The sequence below is a fragment of the Nerophis ophidion genome, linkage group LG11 (genome assembly GCF_033978795.1).
Source record: "Nerophis ophidion isolate RoL-2023_Sa linkage group LG11, RoL_Noph_v1.0, whole genome shotgun sequence".
Classification (NCBI taxonomy): domain Eukaryota; kingdom Metazoa; phylum Chordata; class Actinopteri; order Syngnathiformes; family Syngnathidae; genus Nerophis; species Nerophis ophidion.
The window spans coordinates 52,641,773-52,664,559 of NC_084621.1; the positions used below are offsets into that span (position 1 = coordinate 52,641,773).

The 22,787-nt window shown below is 39.8% G+C and overlaps 1 protein-coding gene across 1 annotated transcript in view; it reads left to right on the top strand.

Annotated features, from left to right (window-relative positions):
• Positions 1-4,482: 4,482 nt before the first annotated feature.
• The window catches only part of LOC133562238 (ankyrin repeat and IBR domain-containing protein 1-like), a 49,573-nt gene continuing 31,268 nt past the window's right edge, over positions 4,483-22,787 (top strand). The window contains exons 1-9 of the mRNA XM_061916242.1: positions 4,483-4,681; positions 9,636-9,916; positions 12,200-12,500; positions 15,581-15,763; positions 16,381-16,498; positions 17,945-18,153; positions 19,929-20,017; positions 20,089-20,233; positions 20,699-20,865. Coding sequence (XP_061772226.1) covers positions 9,729-9,916; positions 12,200-12,500; positions 15,581-15,763; positions 16,381-16,498; positions 17,945-18,153; positions 19,929-20,017; positions 20,089-20,233; positions 20,699-20,865 — 1,400 coding nt within the window. The 5' untranslated portion in view covers positions 4,483-4,681; positions 9,636-9,728. The remainder of the gene's footprint in view (positions 4,682-9,635; positions 9,917-12,199; positions 12,501-15,580; positions 15,764-16,380; positions 16,499-17,944; positions 18,154-19,928; positions 20,018-20,088; positions 20,234-20,698; positions 20,866-22,787) is intronic.

The following is a 22,787-nucleotide window of genomic DNA, read 5'->3' on the forward strand; positions in this document are numbered from 1 at the left end:
AATGTGTTGCTGTACAATTTACGGTGTTTTTTTTTTACATATTGCGGTAAATGAAAAAAAAAGCAACACTTTTTTTTCCTAAATTCTATTGACTGAGCTGCCCGATTTTTACAGTGGAAAACAGGTGGTACAGTTTTTACGTTTACAGTCATCCAGCATAAATACAGCAACTGTATATTTTAAGTAAAACAATTTGGTCGCGTAGTCGCCAGAATTTTACGGAACAAAAACTGTGGTTATTTTTTCAATGTACAATATATGTAAAATATATTTAATTTTTAGCTTTGTAATCATAAGTCAAGCAAACATGTAAGTATTTTCTTAAAATTTTGACAATAAAAATGGTTTGCAAAGTATGATAACATATTTGTTGCAATATTGGATAATAATAAAATGTAAAATGTATGCAAATTTCATGCAGTACACATATTTTATTTTGTCCAAATGAAAAGAAGAATACATTTACAGTAGTAAAAAATTACAAAAAAATGTATTGACACATAATTTCCAAGCGTTCACAGGCGTCATAATAGGATGTGGTCCGCCAGAAGTGGCTCTCGGGCCTTGAGTTTGACACCTGTGGTGTAATGTATACATCAGGGGTGTCAAACTCATTTTAGATCGGGCGCGACATGGAGAAAAATCTACTCCCAAGTGGGCCGGACTGGTAAAATCAAAGCACGATAACTTAAAAATAAAGATAACTTCAGATTGTTCTTTGTTTAAAAATAGAACAAGCACATTCTGAAAATTTACAAATCATAATGTTTTATTTATTTTTCATTATTTATACTTTCTGAATAAATTATGATATAATGTTCATCAGTCAACTCATTGGTGTTAATTTTCTATCCATCAAGAAAAAAAAACACCAAAATCAATTTAAAGGATGTTATTTGTATAATTTGCTAATTTTCCCCGACTGGTGCACTAATACCATGTGTTTTTTGTTTTGTTTTGTTTTGTACATATGTAGCATAATCTAGAATAGAACAGAATAGGATACAAATCATTTTATTGATCTCTGGGGGAAATTCAGCATTCAGCAATTAATCTACATAGATACAAAGAATTGCTTTTGCGACATCTAGTGGACACATTTAGAACAGCAGTTTCTTTCATTCAAAAATTTCGGCTCATATTTAAATTTAGCAAACTCATCCCGCGGGCCGGATAAAACTTGTTCACAGGCCAGATCTGTACGTTTGACATCCCTGGTATACATCCATCCATCCATCCATTTTCTACCGCTTATTCCCATGAGGGTCGAGGGCGGCGCTGGTGCCTATCTCAACTACAATCGGGCGGAAGGCGGGGTCCACCCTGGACAAGTCGCCAACTCTTCACAGCCCTGGTATACATATACCATCAAATAACAATATACCAACCCATCCATCCATCCATTTTCAACCATTAATAATAACAACAGAACTAGGTCATGCTCACCACCTCATACTTATTAACATTCTGGTAATTGAGGGGGAGCTGACATGCCAGGTAACTTGCTTTAAAATCAAATTAAATGAAAAGAAAATAAAGAAGAGAAAAATAATTTAGAACTAAATATGATTTCTTCTCAGGCACCCCACAGTCTGCCCTGGTTATGATCCTGATGCGAGATGTAAATGTTCAAGTTGTTCTGTATTTATTGTCATTTTGGGGGCGGAGCTAATTCATTGTAGACAGTTATTTATCAGACAGGCATTTTTATATATGTATATAAGTGATCAAAGCTCAGCAGATTGTTTTTTGGAAATATTATTACAGCAATGATGAGTAAACTATTTCTTGTAAGCTTTTTTTTTAATATATATAGATTCTATCAGTTTCAGATGTGTTAAACCAATTAAGACCAGCTAATTATACAATAACATAGGCGAGGAAACATCATGCAATGCAAAAAAATATCACGGCAGTTAAATACCTTCTTATTTGATTAAAATTACGCACGAGGAGATCCTTAATTACTTAAAACGGAAAAGTAGCAATATGTTGCGCTAATCCACGTTCGACCTGTAGAGTTGATTCAACACAGTGGTGTCCAAACATTTTCCACTGAGGGCCACAGACTGAAATATCAAAGTATGAGTGGGCCATGTTGATTTTTTTTTTTTTTTTTTTTAAAGCAATACAATAGTTGTTTACTTACCTTTACGGCTTTCCGGAAGGGTCTCAGTCATAAAAATGTTAGAAATAAGTCATACATTTTGTTTTTCTCCATTTAACGCTTGAATCTCGGGATGAACTTCAGGTCCGTCTGTCATTATAACATTTTTTTTAAATTTTGTTTTTTATGTTTATGGCCTTTATGTCAAAACCCTTATTTATATGGCAACACACACAAACTATGCAACATTTTCCCCCAAAACATTTCAAAGTGGATAATTTGACGTGAAGTAATTGCAACCCTAAATAGGTCAATAATTCATAACAATAAAAAAAGAATAAGTGTTGAAAATAAGCCAAATGTATATTTATATTTGTTTTACTTTTAACGCTTAAGTCTGTAGATCTCTTGATTATAAGATTTTATAATTTTTTTCATACTTTTGTTTGTTTGATGCCCTTTTTGTGAAAGAAAACTTTGTTTCGCACAAAATATTCAATAGAATAGAATAGAATAGAATAGAAAGTACTTTATTGATCCCTGGGGGAATTTCAGCACCACAGTTTGCTCACAATAGACAATAAAAGTAATAAATAATATATAACATATATTATATATATATATAATATAGGGATAGTATAAATATAATCTACATATATTCTACATTTAAGTGCAGTTAAGGAACACATGCATTATACAGTCTGATGGCTGTCGGTATGAAGGACCTCTTGTGTCGTTCCGTGTTGCATTTAGTGAGTCTGAGCCATCCACTGAACGTGCTCATTCTCTCAGCAAGGTGCGAGTGTAGTGGGTGTGAGGTGTTGTCCATAATGGCTAGGAGTTTTGCTAGACTTCTCCTCTCTGACACCACCGCCAGAGAGTCCAGCTCCACTCCCACCACGTTACTGGCCTTCTATGCCAACTTGTCCGGTCTGTTTGTGTCCCTCACTCTTAGCCCGCTGCCCCAGCAAGCCGCTGCGTACAAGAAGGCGCCCGCCACCACCGACTAGTAGAAAATCTTCAACATCTTTGTACAGACATTGAAGGATCCTAGCCTCCTGAGGATGTAGAGGCAGCTCTGTCCCTTCTTGTAGAGGGCCTCAGCATGTTTTGACCCATTCAGCTTGTTGTCCATGTGTACACTGAGGTATTTATAATCCTCTACCATGTCCACATCAACCCCCCTGATGGAAACAGCGGTCGCCGGAGTACTCCTCCTCCTTCCCAGGTCCACAACCAGCTCCTTGGGTTTTGTCACATTAATATTATCCCCCCAAAATATTTGAAAGTGAAATTGTTCCAGTGAAGTAGATAGATAGACAGACAGACAGACAGACAGACGGACGGACGGACGGACGGACGAACAGACAGACAGACAGACAGACAGACAGACAGACAGATAGATAGATAGATAGATAGTACTTTATTTATTCCTTCAGGAAAATTAACATTTTCAGCACAATCCCGTTCAAGATCAGACAAACATTACAGGGAGACAGAACAGGATCGCTGACGGGTCTGGCGACTTTCGGCGTAGTGGTTAGAGTGTCCGCCCTGAGATCGTTATAGGTTGTGAGTTCAAACACCGGCCGAGTCATACCAAAGACTATAAAAATGGGACCCATTACCTACCTGCTTGGCACTCAGCATCAAGGGTTGGAATTGGGGGTTAAATCACCATGAATGTTTCCCGGGCGCGGCACCGCTGCTGCCCACTGCTCCCCTCACCTTTCGGGGGGTGATCAAGGGTGATGGGTGAAATGCAGAGAATAATTTCGCCACACCTAGTGTGTGTGTGACAATCATTGGTACTTTTCTTTTAAACAAGGGGGTGGGAAGAAATAAAGGATTAAAATAAAATAAAATAAATAAAATCCAAGCTTGGGCCTCTGGAGAGGGGGTCCAGACTGAGGCTAAGGGGAAAAAGAACAACAACTCATAGCCATAGTACACATCCCTCTTACATGTGTGTAAGAGGGGAACATCAAACAAGTAATTGGCAGCTTTGTGTTACTAGTGTCAACATTGCAACTTTTTCTTGTTGCATGTCACTGTTTACTCTTTTATTACACTCTTTTATGCTTTACATTTTTATTATAGTATTTTTTTTAGAATGGGCCAGGGGCCATTAACAAATTAGCTGGGGGCCACAAATGTCCCTCGGGCCGCACTTTGGACACAGAAGTGAGGTCTTCCACGTTGCCATGTAATAACAGAAATCGGTTTTCCGCGATTCTGAAACAAACCATTCGATAATGGACATAAAGGGGAATATTAGTTTCTACATTGTGTCTGTCGAACTTTTGTCTACACTCAACATCCGCCGTCACGCCTCCTGCTTCTAAAGTCGAGTATAAGACGAAAGCGAAGGTAAAAGTGTCCCAGTCTCCTACGGGGGGAATTCCAACGAAACTGGCAACTCGGTGGCAGCCAGCAGAGTTGCCAGGCTCGGGGAACAACATTCACATTACTCATTACACCTACCAGCGTCGTTTTCTTCCGCGTTTATTGTCACAGCCGGTGACAGTTGATTCCACGGGACCAGAGCGCGAAGCAGCGGAATGTGCCACGCGTGTAAGTAAAACAAGGACCGTTGGCCATTGTTTACAGTGACTTTGTTTACTGTACAGGCTAAGTTGGCTAGCATGGCGGCTAGCTGGCTAGCTATCGTGTTCGCTGACGTCAGCCAACGCAGATGTTAGCGTCATGTTTTTGTTTGTTTAAAAAAACACACAATAAGCAGTCAACGTTATGGACAGGGAGTAATCTAGGACAAATATGTCAACTAACCAAATGGTTCTTTCTTTCTTTTTTTTTTTTTTTTTAGCTAATGTTGTCTGAGGTCAGTTGACCGTTCCACGGTAATGCTGAGCAGAAATGTAATTACGTGTTAACTAAGTGTCACCGTGGACCAAACATTGGATACAACGCCGTGCAATAGTCGGATTAAGGTAGCCCAAATGTCCATAATGGGAGATAAGGCCTGTGCAAAAAAAAAGAGCATACAGAGCAAGAATTGTTTTCATAACTGTTGCTGTTCGGAGCAGCGACTTTTTAAAGCTTGGTTAATCAGTCATTATTTGTGGGGAGCAACCGTATTGAGTATTATATAACTGAGCAAAGATCAGATGTGTAAACTCGCTCAACATCTTGTTTGTTTTGTTAGTGCCAGTCTTTATTGTGGTGCAGTTAGGCTTTGTGTTTTCCGATTCCTGTATACTTTGAAACTTGCTTTTATATCTTAACTAAGGCAAAATACACTGGGGCAAACACTTATTTAGTCAGCCACCAATTGTGTAAGTTCTCCCACTTAAAATTATGGCAGAGGTCTGTAATGTTCATCATAGGTACACTTCAACTGTGAGAGACAAAAAGTGAAAAAAATAATCTAGGAATTTACATTGTAGGAATTTTAAAGAATGTCTTTGTAAATTGTGGTGGAAAATAAGTATTTGGTCAACCATTCAAAGCTCTCACTGATGGAAGGAGGTTTTGGCTCAAAATCTCACGATACATGGCCCCATTCATTCTTTCCTTAACACGGATCAATTGTCCTGTCCCCTTAGCAGAAAAACAGCCCCAAAGCATGATGTTTCCACCCCCATGCTTCACAGTAGGTATGGTGTTCTTGGGATGCAACTCAGTATGCTTCTCTCTCCAAACAGACAAGTTGAGTTTATACCAAAAAGTTCTATTTGGGTTTCATCTGAGCACATGACATTCTCCCAATCCTCTGCTGTATCATCCATGTGCTCTCTGGCAAACTTCAGACGGGCCTGGACATACACTGGTTTAAGCATGGGGACACGTCTGGCACTGCAGGATTTGATTCCCTGTCGGCCTAGTGTGTTACTGATTGTAACCTTTGTTACTTTGGTCCCAGCTCTCTGCGGGTCATTCAACCGGGTCCCCCCTGTGTGGTTCTGGGATTTTTGCTCACCATTCTCATGATCATTTTGACCCCACGGGATGAAATCTTGCGTGGAGCCCCAGATGGAGGGAGATTATCAGTGGATAATTGCTCCCACAGTTGATTTTTTCACACCAAGCTGCTTGCCTATTGTAGATTCACTCTTCCTAGTCTGGTGCAGGTCTACAATTCTTTTCCTGGTGTCCTTTGACAGCTCTTTGGTCTTGGCCATAGTGGCGTTTGGAGTCTGACTGTTTGAGGCTGTGGACAGGTGTCTTTTATACAGATAACAAGTTCAAACAGGTGCCATTAATACAGGTAACGAGTGGAGGACAGAAGAGTTTCTCAATGAAGAAGTTACAGGTCTGTGAGAGCCAGAGATCTTCCTTGTTTGAAGTGACCAAATACTCATTTTCCACCATAATTTACAAATAAATTCTTTAAAATTCCTACAATGTGAATTCCTGGATTTTTTTCCACATTATGTCTCTCACAGTTGAAGTGTACCTATGATGAAAATTACAGACCTCTGTCATCATTTTAAGTGGGAAAAATTGCACAATTGGTGGCTGACAATACTTTTTTGCCCCACTGTATGATTTAAAGTCACAATGGGGGAAAAACACTTTGTCCGGAGTGATGATAGTTTAAGTCGCCTGTGGTTGATTAGTCACTCTATGAACATTCATTTTCTACCGCTCGTCCCTTTCTGGGTTGCTGGGGATGCTGGAGCCTATCTCAGCAGCATTGGGGCGGTAGGCAGGGTACAACCTGGACAAGTCGCCACCTCATCGCAGGGCCAACACAGATAGACAGACAACATTCACACTAACATTCACACACTAGGGCCAATATAGTGTTGCCAATCAACCTATCCCCAGGTGCATGACTTTGGAGGTGGGAGGAAGTCGGAGTACCTGCAGTGAACCTTGATGAAAGTTTATGTCGCCTGTGGTTGATAAGTCACTCTATGAACATTCATTTTCTACCGCTTATCCTTTTCGAGGTCGCTGGGGATGCTTGAGCCTATATCAGCGGCTTTCGGGCAGTAGGCAGGGTACAACCTGAACAAGTCGCCACCTCAATGCAGGGCCAACACAGATAGACAACATTCACAGTCAAATTCACATTTTGGGGCCAATTTAGTGTTGCCAATGAACCTATCCCCAGGTGCATGACTTTGGAGATGGGAGGAAGCCGGAGTACCCGCAGGGAACCCTGATGAAAGTTTATGTCGCCTGTGGTTGATAAGTCACTCTATGCACATTCATTTTCTACCGCTTGTCCCTTTCGGGGTTGCTGGGGATGCTGGAGCCTATATCAGCGGCTTTCGGGCGGTAGGCGGGGTACATTCTGGACAAGTCGCCACCTCGTCGCAGGGCCAACACAGATAGGCAGACAACATTCACACTCACATTCACACACGGGGGCCAATTTAGTGTTGCCAATCAATTTATCCCCAGGTTTATATCTTTGGAGGTGGGAGGAAGCCGCAGTAGCCAGCGGGAACCCACGCAGTCACGGGTAGAACATGCAAACTCCCCACAGAAAGATCCCGAGCCCCGGGATTGAACTCAGGACCTTTGTATTGTGAGGCACATGCACTAACATAAACTGTTGTATTTACAATGTTGTAAGTCGTTTGCAAACATAGTCAGGTCGGGCTCATGCCGTCGCGGGTCAGATGTACCCCCGTGCTACCTGCCGCAATCGGGCAGAGGGGGCTCGTAAACTGGGTAAGGCAGCCCATCTAGGAGGAGGAAATCTCCAATGTCAAAACCCATCACTGCCGTGCGGTCAACCCACTCGTGGGTAAGGGAAGGGGACAGAAAATCATGAGCCGTCATTCCGGCAACTCCTGCGTCGTCGCTGGTGCCAAGCTGTATCGACACTCATCGCTCCTTTGGATACACTAGCCACGCGGAGAGGGGGGGCTTGCTTCCTGGACAACAGCTTTCCCTCTATAGTTCCAAGCCCAGGCCATGTAGACAATCCCCTCCCCCCACCCCTATCATCACTTACCAGACCGTTGCGAAATATTAGGCAAACCTGTACATTGTAATGAGATCCATATAAAACCAATCTGACTGAGTCAACAGTTTTAATTACGGGCTGCTGAGTGTTATCCTCGCTAAAAAATGTTTCAACGTTCGTAGTAGGGATGTTCCGATCAAGGTTTTATGTTGCCGGTACCGATACCAATCACATGTACTAACTGTACATTTTTTCCAATTGGGGCAGCGTTACTCAGATGGTAGAGTGACCATGCAGCAACTTTAGGGTTACTAGTTCGATTCCAGCTTCCGCCCTTCTAGTCACGACCGTTGTGTCCTTTGGCATACACTTCACCCACCCTTCTCCTAGTGCCGCTCACTCTGGTGTATGAATCCGACTGACTCTTTGGTGGTGGTCAGAGGCAGCTATTTGTCTTTAAATCTATCCCACAAATGTTGCTCACCACCATCCCGTGTGAATGTGGAGTGAATAAATGATGGATTCTCAGTCCTCCAGAGTGCTTTGAGTGTCTTGAAAACCACAAAAAAAATCTCATCCATTATTACTTTGTTATGCCCCAAAAAGGGACAAGCGGTAGAAAATGGATGGATCGGATGGGTGGCTATTGACAGTTTAACAATATCAACACAGTATTTAAACTAGTTGCTTATTTTAAATTGCATTGTGTCACATGTTCAGCCTCGTCCTCGGGAATAAGGATACTATAGGTACAAATAAATGCAGTTTATTGCTGTAATTAAGGTTATTAATAACTTAGAGGAACGGCTCCACACTGTGCATGTAGCCAGCCAGCGGACTGCAAAGAAAAGAATGATGAATTGTCTGCATATATATAGCATTTTACTATACCCGGAACAATACTCAATACAATTTTCATTATTCGTGTCTGCCAGAGGAGATCAGCGTTTGTGATCGGCATTAAAAAAGTGCAATAATCAGCAATGGATATTGATCAGCAGGCTCATCAATCGGCACATCCGCATTTGGTAGACCCTTGATCTGAGCAGAATACTCGTGTGCAAAAGGAAGACGCTGGAATCATAACAGAAAATACAATTTTGCATTTTGGAGAGAAGTATTATTTATCTTGCCATATGGCACTCTGATGGACGTGAAGTGCTGACTGTGCATGTTGTTTGAGGATATCTTGTCACACGCTGATTCACCTCAGTGGGATGGGCAGCTTTGGTGGGGGAAGGCGGAAGCTTCCGTTGATGCCAGCGGAAGTCGTGTTCTTCTCTCAGTGTGAGCTTTGTTGGCACAATCATGAGCTATTCAAACAAAACAAAAAATGAAAAGAGAAGCACAGGCAAGCGGTTAGGCAGAGTTTGTGATCCTGACATGGCTTGTGTACAGAGCAGCCTTGTGGACCTTGGAGATTAAGCGCTTTTCCTTGTGAGTCATAGGGAACTGATCATTCTTGGAGGACCCTTGAATTAGTGGTCTAAATAGATTTATCTTCAAAAGCATTTTGGATTTAATTATTTATTGACTGGACAATTAAATTGCATGAAGCTCAGTTAGCAGTTTATTAGTTTTGCTGCTTACAAGAACCTTTGGAACTTGGAATCTCGGAATTTAAAGCCTATTTTGTGTTTTCAGGACTTTCAGTATGTCTGCACATTGGACTTGAGTAAATCAAAGAGGACCCAAGAGTTTGCAGTGTCAAATCCTGAACCATCCACAGGGAAGGAGATGGGAAACACGGCGACCAAGTTTCGTAAGGCTCTCATCAACGGGGATGAGATTCTGGCCTGCCACTTGTATGAGAGCAACCTGCAGTTCAAGGAAGCGTTGGATCCCAACTCTACTTATGGAGAATCCTACCAGCACAACACTCCGCTCCATTATGCTGCCCGACACGCCATGACACGACTACTCAGGTCAGGATCTCACCAAAACAAAAACAAAAGTGTAGACAATATAAACATTTCAAAAGAGATTTTAACTAGTTTTAGGGATTAATTAAAAAGGGAGGACATTTCTGTACTGCTCTTTATTATAATTTTTTTTAGCACTTTTTTTATAGACAGACCACTGCGCTAGTTACAGAATTTGAGCGTGTTAGTTGAGCATATTTAATTGTGCCCTCTTCTGGTTGCTTGCAAGTAATGAAAACCACTTGTATGGTGCAAAACTTTGATAATTTAACTTCCATCCATCCATTTTCGACTGTTCTTCCCTCTCGGGTTCGGGGGCTGGGGGCCAACGGAGCCTATCTCAGCTGCACTTGGGCAGAAGGCAGGGTACACCTTGGAAAAGTTGCCAATTCATCGCAGGACCAACACAGATAGACAAAAAATATTTAGCTTCCAACCTATTTAGAAAATACTGAAAAATATTGTTTGATTGTTTTAAAATGGAGTAATACACTCATCATTACTGTTTTTTCTTTGGAATGTTTAATGTTAAAGTCCATCGCAGGGCCAACACAGATAGACAAACAATGTTTAGCTTGCAAGCTATTTAGAAAATACTGACCAATATTGTTTGATTTTTTGTTTCATTTGAGTCATCCATTCGTCATTAATGTTTTTTCTTGTAAATATTTAATGTTAAAGTCCATTGCAGGGCCAACACAGATAGAAAAACAATATTTAGCTACCAACCTATTTAGAAAATTAAAAGAATATTGTTTGATTATTTTTCAGTTGAGTCATCCATTCGTCATTAATGTTTTTTATTGAGAATATTTAATGTTATAGTCTGGCATTATATCAAAGTTTTTCATATCCTGCCTCTATACGTTTGTGTCCCATCTGTTTTTCCACGTAGCCATCTGTTATCAACTCATAGGAATGTGGCATGCTGGGAGGGATTTAGGCGAGCCTGAAAGCGCTTCCTACCTCACAAACTAATAACTCTATTTTAGCTATTTTTTAGGATATTTCTTCTCTAAGGGGAGACGTATAGTTTTAATCGAAATATAATTGTATTTAACATAAATTCAAGAGGGATTGATTTAGAGGCAGTAAGTACAGTCAAGAAAACGGCCAATGTAGATACTACTCTTTTAACATTAAAATAATAGAAAAAACATGATTGTTAACTGCACTTTGATAAAGACAGAGACTGACTGGTGCCAGCTCGCAAGCTTAAACATGACATAAAAACAAGAGAAATTAATGTATTTACCCATTAAGAAATAACATATTACAATCCAAACGTATAGAAACACATTGCTGTGTGAGCAACTATAAGTTATTCAATTGTGAATATTAAACCTACAAACTGCTCTTTTATAACAGAGTGATTGTTCCATAGACAAAAGAATACAAGACAGAAGTGTTTTTATGTTCAAGGTCCGCTGAACAAAGTAGGACACAACAATGCTTGTTACAAATAGTAAAAGCTTTTATTTGTTAGACATTTTTCTTTTAACTAAATATTAAAAGTGCTAAAGTTACAAACAACATAAATATTAAAACAATTTAAAAACAATAAAAGCTTATCTATCAAAACTGATGAAATACTAAAATTTAAACACTTTCAAATAAGCATACGATACTCAAAACATGCAAAATAGTGGGTTTTCTAACTGCACATCTATTTTGTGTATCAAAAAATAACTTGGTCAAAATATTTCAATATGAGGCTATGAGCACATTCAACAATACCTCGATAATAATTTAAATTTTGGTCACATTAACATCCATCCATTTCTACCGCTTGTCCCTTTTGGGGTCGCTGGAGCCTATCTCAGCTACTTTCGGGCGCAGGGCGGGGTACACCCTGGACAAGTCGCCACGTCATCGCAGGGCCACCACAGATAGACAGGCAACATTCACCCTCAAATTCACACCCTAGGGCCAATTTAGTGTTGCCAATCAACCTATCCCCAGGTGCATGACTTTGGCGGTGGGAGGAAGCCTGAGTATCCGGAGGGAACCCACGCAGTCACGGGGAGAACATGCAAACTCCACACAGAAAGATCCCGAGCGCAGGATCGAACCCAGGACCTTCGAATTGTGAGGCAGACGCACTAACCCCTCTTCCACCGAGCTGCCCCACATTAACAGTGATGTGAAATTTTCCGATCATTATATGCCTGGGTGCCACGTAATGGTTAAATTTTATGATGTGGTTAATCAATAGACATAGCGAAAAAACGGAGTGATGAGAGATTTCACTCTTTTTAAACGGGATACCTCTGTTTTACTTTTTAGGTCTTTTGTCCAGAACAAAGATGGAAATCCTAACAAACGCAATGTGCAGAATGAGACCTCTTTGCATCTTCTCTGCATGGGGCCCCTGATCATGACCTCAGCGGGGGCGCTGTTACCTCGCATCTCACGGCCATATGAAGATGAGCAGCGACGTGCAGCGTGTCTGCAAATCATCCTGGCTTGGACCGGAGCAAAGCTGGACCATGGAGAATATGAGAGGGCCGATATCAATGCCACAGACAATAGGAAAAATACCTGTCTGCACTATGCTGCTGCCTCAGGAATGAAGACCTGTGTGGAGGTAACACCGCACCGTATTTTTAATTGTCATTTTGCGTAGTGTAAAATATTCTCAAATATGACCTGTGTATAGATCAAATTACCCGGCGATGGAAAGTAAGAAGCACATTTGTTTGAAGTAAAGGAAGATAAAAGCAACAGTTTATAGATAACAATGAGATCTAGAATCAAGACAAGTGGCAGATGTTCTTTCGCGTGTCAAGGCCATTTGTGTGTCAAAGAAAAGTAACAATGTTTGTCATCCTTATCACAACCATTTATTATAGGCCAGAAATCCTTGCTAAAAGACTGAAAACTCAATTTTATTGCAATCTGGTGTAAAGGAAATAACTGACAGTTGTATAGCTCGGTACAACAAAATTGAGTAGTCAGTTGGGTTCAGCGTTGTATCTGTAAGTATGTAATACACCACTAATTGTCTCTAAAAAGGAACACTCAGACACATATGCAAAACCAAGCTTCACCTAAATAAAACTATGACTTCAGTACCAGGTTGGTTCTTTCATCAAGCGGGAAACACATTTTTGAAAAGAAAGAATTGTGTACAGTATCTCATAAAAGTCAGTAGACTCTCCACGTTGCAGCAACGTTTTTTCTGATTTCTTCTTGGCACAATGCTAGATAAACCAAACTTGGACAACTTTTAGTGTAGTCAGTGTACAGCTTGTATTGCAGTATAGATTGACTCAATCCTAGGGTTGTGCGATATATACAATATACATTTGGCCGACGATAGAGCTTTCAATCGCATTGTTTTATCGTGATCATGCAAGTTAGTGACACATTCTAGCTGTGTCTCGCAGATCAGAGAGCGACAAGAGAACAAACGCATCCTCGACACAATACAGCATTATCGCTAGCGACCAACATCCCTCCACAGTGAAAATTCACTTGTAATTTAGTAATCCTTGCCTCCATGGAGGCAAATTAACTGCTTTTCTTACACGTGTCATTCTCATTGGAGGATGAGGATTAGCTGACATTCTACACTGCGTAATGTAGGAGGATACGCTAACTGCTATCTGCAAGCTTGAGCTCTTGAATATAAACAGAGGTAGGTGAATCGATACAAATGTTGAGAAAAATGATACCAAGTATAATATCAGTATGAGGTCGATTCTGCAGTGGATAGATTGCTAAATTGTTCATCATCTAAAATCTTATGTTGTTTTTTTTATTTTTTTTAAATTTAAGAAATAAGTCCCTGGACACAGTAGGGCTTGAATGGCAAAGACCAAAGGATTTAAATCAGAGTCGATAGTAGGACATCATTTAGATATTTAATTGATATTGTCACACCGTTTATGTGTGTTTTTGTCTGATTATATATGTGTTTAAAAATGTTTAAAAATGTAATCATTATAATATTTTCAAACATTTGAAGTGACCAATACTGCCACTGTAACTACTTGGCATTGGATCAATATCCGCATTTGTAATATTGCCCAAAAGTACTCAACAAAAAATAAGTGCTTATTACATTTTAACAGAAGTGTAGAAATAACTATGTTACAACAGAAAGTAACCACATATTAACAGTAAATTGGGGACGGTGTGGCGCAGTGGGTGAGTGGCCGTGCGCAACCCGAGGGTCCCTGGTTCAAATCCCCGCCTAATACCAACCTCGTCACGTCCGTTGTGTCCTAAGCAAGACACTTCACCCTTGCTCCTGATGGGTGCTGGTTAACGCCTTGCATGGCAGCTCCCTCCATCAGTGTGTGAATGTGTGTGTGAATGGATAAATGTGGAAGTAGTGTCAAAGCGCTTTGAGTACCTTGAAGGTAGAAAAGCGCAATAGAAGTACCACCCATTTATCATTTATTTATAACAGTAAATTACAAAGTAAGTTAATAATAGTTTTGACTCAATAATATAACTAGGAAATGGCACGTATGTTACCATAGCAGCCTTATCAGTAGCCTTTGTAATCTGTTTTGAAATTTTTTTACAATCATTTACATACCTAATAATATATCCTATATATCGTTACCGTCAGAGGCTGCAATATATATTGCCCATCCTTACTTGTAGACTTAACAGTTAAAATTTCTATATCGTGCCCAAATTGTCAATATTTGGCGAGGAGCATCATTATCTCGCCCTGCCTTAATCCTTTTAAGATCTGCACTGGTTGTCACTGGAGTTTTCTTGTAACCCAGATTCCTGAGACCTCTGTGGCATTGCATCTTGAGAATGGCCCATATGTTTTATGCTCAGTTGGGTTTAAGTCTGGACAGGTTGGCCACTCTCAATACTTTCAGCTTCTTCAGCAGTTGGAGTTTTGTGTTTGGGACCGGCATTGTGTTTCCAAAGGAAGGAGATCGTGTTCCACTTCGGAATGTTTCAATGAATGATGGAATTCATGTTTCCTTGCTGCACCCCAATGCTGACAGCAGTCATGACACTACAGTACCACAAAATGTTTGACAGCAGGCACGGCACCATTACTGTATCTTGGTACTGACTTGTGTTGCTAGCTATTTAGAAAAAACAGGCGGTGTGTAGTCATTTTCAGTGGGTTATTAAATCTTTTCAAAATTACAAGCTTAATTCTTGTAGGATATATCCATGTTCCATTTTTACAACATTGTCCTTTCAGCAGGTATACAGTAATACAAATGCTTAATGAAGTATGAAAGGTGTAGTCACTTTTGTGAGATACTATAGTTCTGTGAAAGTCATTGACTTTGTTAGGCAAGGTTTATATTAACAAGAAACACTGCAGTCAGACCTAATAAAACCCTGTGTCACTCTTCCTGGCACAGCTGTGATTAGCATGTTTGCTTATATTAATTTTGCTGCAGCTAATCTAATCAGAAAGTATATTCTGGACAAGACACACCAACTCCAATAAAGTATGGTGAATTGGAGTTGCCTCTGAATGGCACGCCTGACTGTAATGTTAGATAACATTAAATTGCACGTGTAATCTGTGCAGCAATAACATTAAACACAATTAATTTACAGTATTTCTTATTACCAAATCTTCCAAAAGTTCTAAAAATATATTAAGCTCGAGTAAGTGCCTGCCTTAACAAATGATGTCCCTCTAAAACATCATAAATGTGCTCTTCTTTTCAGTTTTTAGTGCAGAGATGCGCGGACCTTTTTGCAGAGAATGAAAACCGCGAGACTCCGTGTGACTGTGCTGAGAAGCAGCACCACAAGGAGTTGGCCTTGTGCCTGGAGTCACAGATGGTCTTCTCACTAGCCCCTGAGGCGGAGGGTATTGAAGCAGAGTACGCAGCTCTTGACAGAAGAGAGGTATACAATGTCATATCAAGAGGTGGTGAAATCTACACAGACTTTATCATGGGAGGATTTATCTGGTGTGATTTTTTTTTTTTTTCTGCAGTGCTTAATTTTGTCGTCACGTCGCTCTTGAAAAATAGATTTTTATCTCAATTAGTCTTTACCTGGTAAATAAAGGAAATTTAATTGAATTGAATCGTCTTTCCAAGGTGATAATTTCATAAATCTGATATTGAATGCAAAATGGTCATCTTCTAACAGTATTTTCTTATTAGTTACACTTAATACTTGTGACTCATATTTCTGTGAATTCACTCCAATTGATTTAGATGTTATCTGTTTATTTCAGTGGTTCTCAAACTAGCAGCTCAGAAAACACCAATAATGAACAACATTAAAATAAAGTAGCACAGTAGGCATAACTATTCATTAAAACAAGGCTGAGGTTTTATTTACAAGTATATTTAATATTTTTGGCCACTGTAACATTACACACAGTTTGAACGGTAACACTGTTTTTGAATATTTAAGTGACTTGTACCAAAGTTTGAGAATCACTGGTTTGTATGCTTACTCTCTTGTGTCCCCCATGTAATTTTCACCCTTTCCGCCTGTTTCATCCCATCCAGCTGTATGAGGGCCTGCAACCTCAGGATCTACGGAGGCTAAAAGACATGCTCATAGTGGAGACGGCAGACATGCTGCAAGCTCCGCTCTTCACGGCAGAGGCACTGCTACGCGCCCACGGTACTTTGGACAATCAATTACACTGCAAGAATGCTACAATTTGAACTTGTCATCAGTAAAGATAACTTTCAAAATTTGTATTCCAATAACAGAAGCCCTATAACTTGAGATCATCATGCAATAGACAGTCATTGCGGGATAAGATGGAGCGGTTGTGGAACATTCCACCCCTGCAAAAAATACTATTCTGTTGCAAGCATTCCTTTGGGTCTTTATTAGCTCCACTAAGAATACTTTGTTTTCACAAGTGTTGACCTTTTTGTCAGTGTATTTAAGAAGAAGGAATGCCATTTGGGGGTTTAGCATAAAGCAAAAAAAAAGTTGTTGTGCATTGGTAGAAATGTGCCTGGCTAGTTGTCCCTCTCGTAGCCCGTTTACACATAAATTAGCCGAGTGAAACTTTATTTCTAAGCCCCAGTTATAAGGCTATCATGGGACTGGGCAGACTAAGGTTACATGAGTCTACGTAGGCCTTTGCGCTGTCAGCGAGTCACAGGTTTGTTTTTCTATCTTAAGTTTTCAGCCCAAGCCCCCATTGACTCGTTAATCAGAGTGACTAAACATTAATTCTACCACAGAACACTACCATCTACCTTCTGTTGTGTTGGATCAAGAGTCTGATGCAGTGTGGGGTTTGTGCTACACAAGAAACATACTTTCAGGGTGTAGATAGGAAAATACCCCATACACGTGTTATATTTGTTTGCCTTGATCACAAGAATAGGACTACCAATGTAACAGGAATGTGATATGTTGTCCTCTCAACCCAATTAAAAAAAATCACTTAATTTCCATAATAATCTAGTTAATGTTTCTTGGTTCCGAGCTGTCTCTTTTTGTCCAATCCTTCTGGCAAGTTTTAATTTACGACCAAATGTGAAAAACTTTTAATTTCAACCTAATTTTAAAGCCTGAAAGCATGAAGATACTGTAGGGTCACCCCAAGTGAAGACTTTTAATTGAATGGAGATTGGAGAAATTGTTGCAGTATTCATTATCTAAACGAGGCCATTTAGGGTATGGGGCCTTTGATTGGTGGCGAAACATGTCTGGCGGCTGATAATGACCTAATTGCACAGTTGACCGGGTTGTGCTTATTTTAAACAGAAATTTCCATGTGAAATTTTGAAATCAAGTACTGTTCGCAATTTCAATATTCATCCCGAGGAGCTCTCAAGTGTGTTTGTGTGCCAGTGTAAAATAGAAAAGCTATTCTGAAAGAGGAAACCAGGTGGCAGTAGTTCTATGCTGTTGGCTGTTTGAGAGGCTTCAGTGGTTGCCACTGAAGTGAGGTGTCTATCAACTGCAGGAGATTCACTTGGACAATAGAAAGAAATAAGGCCTAATAAGGTCATTGTCATAACCTGTTTAATTTTTTACCATTCAGTATAATCAAATGTTAGGTTGTCGTCATTGTTGAATTTTGTTAATTTTTTTTGGCGACAGACTGGGACAGAGAAAAACTCTTAGAGGCTTGGATGACCAATGCAGAGAAATGCTGCCAACGCTCTGGTGTACAGATGCCCAACCCGCCTCCCAGTGGCTGTAACGCCTGGGACACCTTGCCATCGCCTCGAACGCCACGTACCACTCGCTCCTCTGTCACCTCACCAGACCATATCAGTCTCAACACTGCTGATGGAGATTCGTCTTTGGTGAGATAAGCTCACAATCTACTGTAAATTATATATATTTTGCTTACTTAAATGATTCTTTCTTGCTTATTTGAATGAAAATGATTCCGTAAAATCACAAAAAGGAATACGATTATTTTTTGCTTACTTAAATGAAAATGAATCTAAGATCACATAAAGGGATACATTGGTGCATATATTGTGTTTCAAAACTAAGTAACTCAATAACTTGTGGCCTGCATATATAATATATACGCTATAGTAAGGTATGTTCCAATCAGGGTTTTATGCTGCCTATTCCAATACCGATCATCCGGGGTTGAGATCGGCCCATACCAATACCAATTACATTTATTAACTTAAAAATGTTGAATGTTTTTATGATAAGTGTTTTTGACAGTTTAACAATATTAGCACAATATTTAAACTACCTCTTAGTCTTTTTTATTGCATCCATTTGTTTGAGCAAAACAATGTCCAAAACTATTATCTATTACTTATTTAAATCATTTTTGTCCTCAGTCATTTTGTGTCTTGGGAATTTTTCTACGAATTTATGAAAATTAACAAATACAATAAAAAAACATATTTAGAGAAAATAAAAATAATCTAATCATTCTAACAACGATCCACCCTCCTCTTACTGACTGTGAAAATGCAGGCACACCATCTCTCTAACTATTAATAATCTACGTGTTAATTGCATGCTAATAACTGCTTACTTACTGCTGTATTGTGGTTCCATCTAATCCATTTAGCACTTATTACTTCTGTTGTTTCTTGCTAGCGTAGCAACTAGTTTTAGCTATTAGCAAACCTGCTCCTGCTTGCTCTCAGGGTGTAACATGTTTAGCCTCGTCCTAATACTTGATAATAATGTGTGATAATGATACTTAAAATATTAAGAAATGCAGTTTATTTGCTGTAATAGAGGGGATTACTGTTAATTTAGGGGAGCTTCTCCACACTACATGGACATTAGCAAAGTTGCTAGCTTGTCAGCCAGGTGGACTGAAAAAAAATACAAAATTAGACAGAGGGGACCAGCTTTAAAGGGCATTAATCACGAAAGGTGATTACATAGTTTTGTAAGAAAATATTCCCAATACTGATTGGTGCCCGATCGATTGGCACATCCCTAAATATAACATATCACCAAACCTCAAAATTAGCCGTCTTCCATGATGTTAACACCTCACATGGGTGAAAATGTCCATCCATCCATCCATTTCTACCCTGTCCTTTTGGGGTCGCGGGGGATCACTGGAGCCTATCTCGGCTGCATTCGGGCGGAAGGCGGGGTGAACCCTGAACAAGTCGCTACCTCATCGCAGTGGGTGAAAACGTAAGCTCTTGAAAGCATTTAATCAATAATGCAATTCAGTATGTGAACTAAACTAATTTCACTAGTTAGTTTTTTTCACCAGAAGTTGCAGGTTATGTTTCTGACACATATCGTTTGCCAACAGTGCCAATCGAACACTGGCTACTCCAACAGCCCATTTAAAGGTTACAGTTGATTAGATCACATTATGCTCTTTCACAAATCAATACTGAAATTGTTAAAGCACACTGTCTGTTTTATATGTCTTATGTAAGTTATTGCTGTGTCTGTGTGTTTGTGTCTCATTGTGTTGGAGGTGTGAGGAAATAACTTTAATAACAAAATAGTTGCCACTTCTCATTCTGAAATTATATGCAGGTTTTCAAGATGACATTTTAATTAATGTCTACTTTTCTGATTTAGCCACTCGGTGGTGCTTTGGAGGAATAATGTTATTTCTCTTCCCTCACAGTGTGGAATCTGCATGTCTTCCATCTCAGTCTTTGAAGAACCCGTTGACATGTCCTGCGGCCATGATTTCTGCAGAGCCTGCTGGGAAGGGTATGTGGTTTACATATTTTTTTTGCATTGACCTGATATTACATTTTGTCCATATTTATTGTGTGCAACAGATTTCTGAATCTAAAGATCCAAGAGGGGGAGGCTCACAACATCCTCTGTCCAGCCTTTGACTGCCTTCAGCTGGTTCCTGTGGAAGTCATCGAGAGTGTGGTGTCCAGAGAGATGGACAAACGCTACCTCCAGTTTGACATCAAGGTGTACAGATGCACCAAAGTTGATACTTCCTCTAAAGAGCTTCTATTACTAAATAGTGAAATCATTTTCACAGGGACAGACAGAACTGTTTTTCTACAGTTTAGCTTGAAGACAGAATATAAATGACGTTTAGTGGGATTTAAAATAATCATTAAAGATAACTTCTTTTTTTTCCGCAATTTATATTGTTTAGTAGAACACCATTTATGTGTTGGCTATATCTCAAGACCTAATGCAATTATTATATTGTATACACAACAATGTTTGGAGTAATGACAGTTTATGACTCAAATCACAATGCAAGCCCATTTTATTTTCTATTAAGTGTTTACTAGGACTGGTATTTGTTTATGATGCTTATAAAAACTGTTCAAAGTGTGATAACAGCTTGTCTTAACTACATATATGTTAATAATACTTTTATTAATTTCAATATTGTTCTGACTCGTGTTTTTCTATTGCCAGGCGTTTGTGGAAAACAATCCAGCAATACGGTGGTGTCCAGAGGCTGGCTGTGAAAGGGCAGTGCGGCTGAAGACCTATGGCCCCGGAGCATCCACTTCAGACTCTCTCAGCTTTCCATTGCTCCGGGCTCCTGCTGTAGACTGTGGCAAGGGACACCTCTTCTGCTGGTCTGTAATCATTGCGCAACCACATAGGATATGATACGATTTAGTTAATCACAGGATTATAACCTAATTATAATATTACCTCCTGATTAATTGCAAATTAATAGTCCATCCGGGCTGTTAGAGTAAAAAAGCTGGAAATCTTTTTATACCCTGTGCAGAAGCACAAAAGACATTCCGGACACACACGTGTAGGTCATAACATCTACACACTGTCTAGTAGGGTTTCTGTATTTCTTGTCTTGATGTGTGAATGTTGTCTGTCTATCTGTGTTGGCCCTGCGATGAGTTGGCGACTTGTCCAGGGTGTACCCTGCCTTCCGCCCAAATGCAGCTGAGAAAGGCTCCAGCACCCCCCGCGACCTCAAAAAAGGGACAAGCGGTAGAAAATGGATGGATGGATGGATGGCCTACAAAACCAACATATTGAAGCAATTGAATATACAAACCCCGTTTCCATATGAGTTGGGAAATTGTGTTAGATGTAAATATAAACGGAATACAATGATTTGCAAATCCTTTTCAACCCATATTGAGTTGAATGCACTACAAAGACAACATATTTGATGTTCAAACTCATAAACTTAATTTTTTTTTTTGCAAATAATAATTAACTTAGAATTTCATGGCTGCAACACGTGCCAAAGTTGTTGGGAAAGGACATGTCCACCACTGTGTTACATCACCGTTTCTTTTAACAACACTCAATAAACGTTTGGGAACTGAGGAAACTAATTGTTGAAGCTTTGAAAGTGGAATTCTTTCCCATTCTTGTTTTATGTAGAGCTTCAGTCGTTCAACAGTCCGGGGTCTCCGCTATCATATTTTACGCTTCATAATGCGCCACACATTTTCGATGAGAGACATGTCTGGACTGCAGGCGGGCCAGGAAAGTACCCGCACTCTTTTTTTGAAAAGCCACGCTGTTGTAACACTTGTCTTGCTGAAATAAGCAGGGGCGTCCATGATAACATTACTTGGATGACAACATATGTTGCTCCAAAACCTGTTTGGACCTTTCAACATTAATGGTGCCTTCACAGATGTGTAAGTTAGCCTTGTCTTGGGCACTAATACACCCTCATACCATCACAGATGCTGTCTTTTGAACTTTGCACCTCTCACAATCCGAATCGATATTTTCCCTTTATGTTCTGGAGGACACCACGTCCTCTATTTCCAAATATAATTTGAAATGTGGACTCATCACACCACGGAACACCTTTCTGCATTGCATCAGTCCATCTTAGGTGAGTTCGGGCCCAACCAAGCCGGCGGCGTTTCAGGATATTGTTGATAAATGGGTTTGGCTTTGCATAGTAGAGTTTTAACTTGCACTTACAGATATAGCGACCAACTGTAGTTACTGACAGTGGTTTTATGAAGTGTTCCTGAGCCCTTGTGGTGATATCCTTTACACACTGATGTCGGTTTTTGATGCAGTACCGCCTGAGGGATCAAAAGTCCGTAATATCGCTTACGTGCAGTGATTACTCCAGATTCTCTGAACTTTTTGATGATTTTACGGACCGTAGATGGTAAAATCCCTAAATTCCTTGCAATAGCTCGTTGAGAAATGTTGTTCTAAAACTGTTCGAGAATTTGCTTACAAAGTAGTGACCCTCACCCCATCCTTGTTTGTGAATTACTTAGCATTTTCATGGAAGGTGCTTTTATACCCAATCATGGTACCCAACTGTTCCCAATTAGCCTGCACACCTGCAGGATGTTCCATCTAAGTGTTTGATGAGCATTCCTCAACTTTATTAGTATTTATTACCACCAACGTGGACCCCGACTTAAACAAGTTGAAAAACTTATTCGGGTGTTACCATTTAGTGGTCAATTGTACGGAATATGTACTGTACGGTGCAATCTTCTAATAAAAATATCAATCAAACTTTTCCCAACTTCTTTGTCACATG